Raw genomic sequence first — 5,987 nt, 5'->3', positions numbered from 1 at the left:
CTTACACGTCAAATATTACCATAGACGTTTCACCTAATATACAGAAGTTTTATAAACCTTAGAGCATGCGCAGCGGTGGCGTCCGTCGCCACCACTGGCACGGACGCCATCCGCCGCCGCTGCGCTCGCACCGCTGGCACGGCGCTGCTCGATGTATCGAGCACGTCCGTGCCAGCGGACGCACACGTGGCGGCACGGGATTGGGCAACGGCGAAGCCGTTGCATTCAAACTTTTTTTTAAAAAAAAATCGGTATTTAATTATAAATAATACTAAAAAATAAAAAAAATATATTTTCCAAATCCCAAAAATATGGCCGTTTTTTTCTCGTTTTTTTCTGAATTTTTTTGATTTTTTTTCCCAAAATCATCTATAAATACACACATTCATCACTCATTTATCACATCAATTCATCTCTCATTCATCTCTCATTCATAATTCTTATACAAACTATTAACACATTCAACATTCACTCAAAACATCAAATGGATTTCACTCATCTCATGGCGGAAGCGGAGCGCGAAGAACAAGAATACTACGAACAACATCGTGCCGCTTACGAAGCATATGTCGCGGCGAATACCCCCGCTCATCCTCCTCAACGCACTAGATCAAATCGCCGCTACATCCATCGTGACCGGGAGGGAGCCCACGAAAGGTCTCCCCCACGCCGAGGCGAGCATACGACGGTTGGCCAGAGGATCGAGACAAGACACACAATGCGCAGTACTCGAATCCACAATCAACTACAAGAAGACCTAATCAACCACATGTGGGCGAAATTCGGCAACGAGTAGTGGTTTTTTTAATTTTTAGGATTTTAATTATGTAATTTTTAATTTTTAGGATTTTAATTATGTAATTTTTCATTTTTAGGATTTTAAGTATGTAATGTTTAATTTTATTTGTCATTTGTAATATTTATTGTGGTTTTAAATGAATTTTAATATTATGGAAATGTTATTGTTTAATTGAATTTTAAATTAATTGTGCTCGTCCTTGCGGAAGAGCACAGTTGTGGGTGTTGTGCTCTTGCCAGAGAGCAGGCATGAATAGTACCGCCCGGGCCCACAACCGTGCCGCTGGCAAGAGCACGGTTGTGGATGCTCTTAGGTTGTATTGTGACACTCCTCTGTTCTTGTCCAAATTTGTGTCTACTGCAGTAAGGAACTTTACAGACCTGACTTCAAATGGTGATACATTTATTATTCCACATATCTTGCATTATTATTTAATTGCATTATTTAGTTAGATATTTAGGGATTACATATTTTTTTCATATCTTTTGTCTTGCTCATTAAGTTAGTATTCCTATTATAAATAGGACTATTATTATTCTCATTAATCAATCAATGAAATAATCGTTTATTGCCTTTCTTGTTTTCTTTATCATTTTTCTGCCTTTCTTGCTTTCTTTATCGTTTTTCTGCAAACCCTAGTTGTCGACGGGATTTCACCTCCCGGGACTTCTAATCTATCTTCTGGCATCGCGTTAAGGAGATTATCCTTAACAAATTGGTGCTTTCATCGTGATCTCTTCCTCCGAATCGTTGTCAACATGTCGTACACCTACACCGGATATCAACTCCGGCAGGCGGATTACCACCCATGGCAGCCCGTATATCAACCCCCACACCATCCGATCAGAGCGTTAGATCAACAACCACCACATCCACAGGATGGGCGAATCCACCAACAACACCATCCCTACCAAGCCCGTCAGCCCACTTCCTGGGACCCGCCATGTCTGCGCCAGGAAACTGCGTATCAGCAACCATCGTCCTACGAGCCAGATCTGTACTCGCCACCACCGCCCTCTTGTTGGGACCCGCCGTGGTTGTGCACGCAGCAGGGATACTCACCGTATGATCAACCATTGCCCCTTGACCCTAATTCATGTTGGAATCGGCCCTGCATGACACGTGAAACAACGGCGCAGCCGCACACCTTTGACAGTGGGTATTCCACTACACAACCCACCTCTTGGCAGCCTTGTCCAGCCACCACCACGGCAAATCCGATTCTCACACAGCTTCAATAATTATTGGAAGCGTGCTACAGGATGGAGTCTCGCCTTGATGCAGCCGACCGACGCATCGACAACATGCTTCCTCCCGAGCAGCCTGAACCTGCGCAGCCCAACGGCTCCCAAACTTTCGGGTCTGGGGACCTCGTTCAGCACCTTCCTCCATCAGGAAATAGCAAGGCTTAGCTGGGGCCGTCGGGTTTGGTCTCCTACGACTCATTGGCTCCGCTGAAGCAGTCGAGTACAACACCACTACCCTTTGCGCTGCTTCCCGATACCGCCCTCGAGCCGCCGCCGCCGCCGTACGCTGCGTCGCAAAATATGCGATCAGAACTTCTTCCTTGGCAAGTGGAATATTGCTCGTCGGCTTATGCTCTGTCCAAGACTTCAGATGGGGATGTTTTGGAGTGTAATAAGAAAGAGATTTTGATTCTTAACTGTGATCGAGTCGAGGAAGGATTTGATGATTCTTCGGAGAAGATTCTACATTCTTCTTCTCGCTTTTGTGGTGTTGAAAAGGTTGATATTGATGGGAATTTGGAAGCACATGAAGATGATGTTGCGAGAGAATTGAAATCTGTAGAGGAAAAGAAGTCAATTTTTATTATAAAAGATAAATTTGTGCATGTGTGTTGAAGAAGATGAAGCTACGCCTGATCATGGAGTTTTGACTCCCCTGAAGAATTGGCTCAAGCTACTACCTGATGGGAGTTTGCCAAGCATTAACGTATGTGCTGCTATTCTGAGGATTTTCTTTGATCTTCCAATTAGTTTGGATCAGTTTGGTCAAAGAGAACAATTGAAGAAAAATGACCTTGGAAAGGACATTATGTTTTTGTCTAAGCCGGATGAGATGACTAGAAGCAACCAGAAAATTGCTCAAGATTTAGTTTTCAACAAGAGTCCTCCCTCGGTGTATTTTTATGGGAATAATGAAGGGAGACCTTCAACCATTCGGTATGCGTTTGATCCCGGAGGAGATAGCTCGCCAAAGTTTTGTTCGCAACTTGTGCCATGGTTCCGACCTTGAGGACAAGGTGGATTTTAACCGCGGGGGAGTTGATACGTTTATTATTCCACATATCTTGCATTATTATTTAATTGCATTATTTAGTTAGATATTTAGGGATTGCATATCTTTTTCATATCTTTTGTCTTGCTCATTAAGTTAGTATCCCTATTATAAATAGGGCTATTATTATTCTCATTAATCAATCAATGAAATAATCGTTTATCGCCTTTCTTGTTTTCTTTATCGTTTTTCTGCATTTCTTGTTTTCTTTATCGTTTTTCTGCAAACCCTAGTTGACGTGTTCCAAACGCGACTCATCCTCCAGAGACGTGATGGGACCCACCCTAATAGTTGTGGATGCTCATTGCATAGCAATGCATACAACTCAATTGAGACAATACAAATACAAACCATATGTAGGAAACAAAAAAAAACCAAACTCTATGCTTCTAGACAAGCGCAATGTAAACTTGATATAATACGAAAACGGGAATAGGCTCTCTAGCACTTGGGCAGATCAGCCGGCGGCGCCTCGACGGATTGTGACGGGCCTTCTCCATTTTCGACGATGAATGCCATCGCTAAACCCCATGTCAGATGTGAATCTATGTGGCAATGGAAAAGCCACACGCCTGCGCACGTGTTCAATATGAGTTTATGGTCCGTGAAGTCCTGTATATTAAATAATAAAAACAGTAAAAGTGAAATGAGATATTTAATGAACTGTACCGGGATTGTCTGCGCGGAAGCGAATGACAGCCCACCCACCATCCGGAACATTGATCGTGTTCCGAACCGGTGGGTCCACGAGATTGAACTTGGCGGTATCCGTTGCCGGGTTGAAGTTTCCGAACCCTTCACCGACCACGAAGAAGTGGTAGCCGTGAAGGTGGATCGGGTGGTCCTCGGTCGTCACGATGGCAGTGTCCTGCAGCACGATTTGCACGTTCGACCCGAACTTGAGCTTGTACAGCTTGGTGCCGGAGCGGGGCTGCCACAACGCCCGGCTCACGTTGCCCGTGTAGTCGAATTTGCGCGGAGGAGACGGCGGGAAATCGACAGTGTAGATTCCCGGCGTCTTTTGGTAGTAGGCTTGCATAAGGGAAACAGTTCTTGGTAGCACAAAAGATACATTGTTCATGCTTGCGGTGAAACGTGTGTTGTTGGGGCCTTGGCATCTTGGGCCAGGATTGCAATTTATGAGGCCTAATCCAACGGTGAAGAATAGATTTTCGTCTATTTGTGTTGGGACTTTAGCTAGGGCTCGTACGCTCCTGAGCCGGCTCGAGAATGAGGTGACGGTGCGTGTGTCGTTGAAAGCCGGTAGCCGGGGCAGGACAGGGTTGGTGGCGGCCGAGGCAGTTTTGTAGTGGAGGATCGCGGTGGTGGTGGTGTTGTCGAAAGCCGCGTTTTGTGCGGACTGGTAGGCCCGCGCTGCCATGTAGTAGCGCGCGGGTGGCTGGTCGGCTTTGAGGACGACGTTGGTGGTCTGCCCCGGCCCGACCATGATCACGTTGGTCGTGAAGGGCTTATTGTAGGCGGCGTCGGACCCGACCACAGTCAGTTTATGGTTGGCCACAGAGAAGAAGAGCTCTTGGTTGAGTGCAGCGTTGATTACTCTGAGCATCACGGTGTCCCCAGGGTTTACTGAGATCTTGGTCGTGTCTGCGAGGAAGCATGGAGACATTTGTGTTTAATGTCTAAGGCGGATTCATCGTGACACGGCCTTTAAATTTATGTTTATTTTTAAAAAAAAAGATGTACCTTGGTTAGAGCATTTGTAGAGATCTCCTGGCTGACCGTTGACCGTGTAGGCATTTGAAACATTTGGGGCAGCTCCAGTGTAGAGGGCTTGTTTCATAACTTTTTGGATGTTTCTGTTCCACCACTCCCCTGCATTTTGTTACCATTAGATATCATCAATGTCTGTAAATATAATAAGCAAAATGTGTGATTAAAACTTACCAAGAATGATGGGAACATCAATCTTGGGTGCAGAGAAGGGATACGAGGAGCCTGATTTCGGAAAAATAATGAGGGCCCCATAGACCGTGGCTCTGAGCCACCGGCTATGGGCGTGCCACCACAACGTGCCCTCTTGATTCTCAATCTTGAATCGATAAGTGTAGGTTTTGCCGGGCATGATGGGGCACTGTGTCACAAATTCAGGCCCATCCGCCCACGGGGTCCGCATCTGTCGTATACCGTGCCTAGTGCCACGATCCAACAATTAGGCCAAGTGCATGTGAGTATTTTGATTTAAAATCGATCATCGCAATTTTGAATTATTGAATGTTCATAGACTTACCAGTGTATGCTAATGTTGTAACGCACTCGATTGGTGACTTTAATGGCTAGTGAGTCTCCGTTTCTTGCGGCGATAGTTGGACCTGGGAATTGCCCGTTCACCGTGATTATGTTTTGAGTTTTGCAAAGCCTTTTCACCGGTGTTTCTTGGACCTGCGCGCGGCGGTTGATTCAATCGTGTTAGAATTTTAACTAAAATATGGGGGGAAAAAGTTATGAAATAGTAAAGCATTAATTTAAAACGTACCACGAACTCATGGTAGTGAGTTTCCGGGAAAGAAGTGGCGACAGATAGTATGCCTAAAAGAAAGATGAGCAATACACTCATTTTTGCTTCTTTCGTTTTGTCTAACTTGTGAAGTGTGTGTTTGTGTCTTTTAATTGTGGCCTTTTTGGTTTTGTGAACTTGAAGTGATGAAGGGTATAAGCTTTTATAGTACTAAACTGACAGGGGATTGAAATTTTATATTATTAGTGGTTTTTGAAAATTATTTGAGGAGAATGAAAACTATTGGAGTTCGAGAATGTGATGACATAGTCAAATTTTATTATTTTCACATATAATTGTTGTAGATTTTAAATCATGGGAGTTGGTCAGCCTTATTGAATTACTATACGCATAACTTTTTTGTGTATCATTACA

General features: G+C 44.5%; 1 protein-coding gene across 1 annotated transcript; it reads right to left on the bottom strand.

The window, feature by feature from the left end:
- Positions 1 to 3,408: 3,408 nt before the first annotated feature.
- Positions 3,409 to 5,741, bottom strand: LOC121765188 (laccase-3-like). The gene is made up of 6 exons (XM_042161241.1): positions 5,592 to 5,741; positions 5,346 to 5,497; positions 5,003 to 5,247; positions 4,802 to 4,930; positions 3,767 to 4,702; positions 3,409 to 3,669 (listed from the first exon to the last, which is right to left on the bottom strand). Exons 1-6 carry the CDS (start codon positions 5,670 to 5,672, stop codon positions 3,539 to 3,541), a joined length of 1,674 nt encoding a protein of 557 aa, XP_042017175.1. The 5' UTR covers positions 5,673 to 5,741; the 3' UTR covers positions 3,409 to 3,538.
- Positions 5,742 to 5,987: the final 246 nt, after the last annotated feature.

The sequence above is a fragment of the Salvia splendens genome, chromosome 14 (assembly GCF_004379255.2).
Source record: "Salvia splendens isolate huo1 chromosome 14, SspV2, whole genome shotgun sequence".
In the NCBI taxonomy this organism is placed as follows: Eukaryota; Viridiplantae; Streptophyta; class Magnoliopsida; order Lamiales; family Lamiaceae; genus Salvia; species Salvia splendens.
This window is presented reverse-complemented; position numbering and strand designations above follow the sequence as displayed.

Coding starts and splice junctions, on each gene's coding strand:
- LOC121765188 (XM_042161241.1), bottom strand. CDS start 5,672: ATGAGTGTATTGCTCATCTTTCTTTTAGGCATACTATCTGTCGCCACT. Junction 4,703..4,801: donor CTACAAATGCTCTAACCAAG/GTACATCTTTTT, acceptor GCTTCCTCGCAG/ACACGACCAAGATCTCAGTA. Junction 3,670..3,766: donor CTTCCGCGCAGACAATCCCG/GTACAGTTCATT, acceptor ACACGTGCGCAG/GCGTGTGGCTTTTCCATTGC.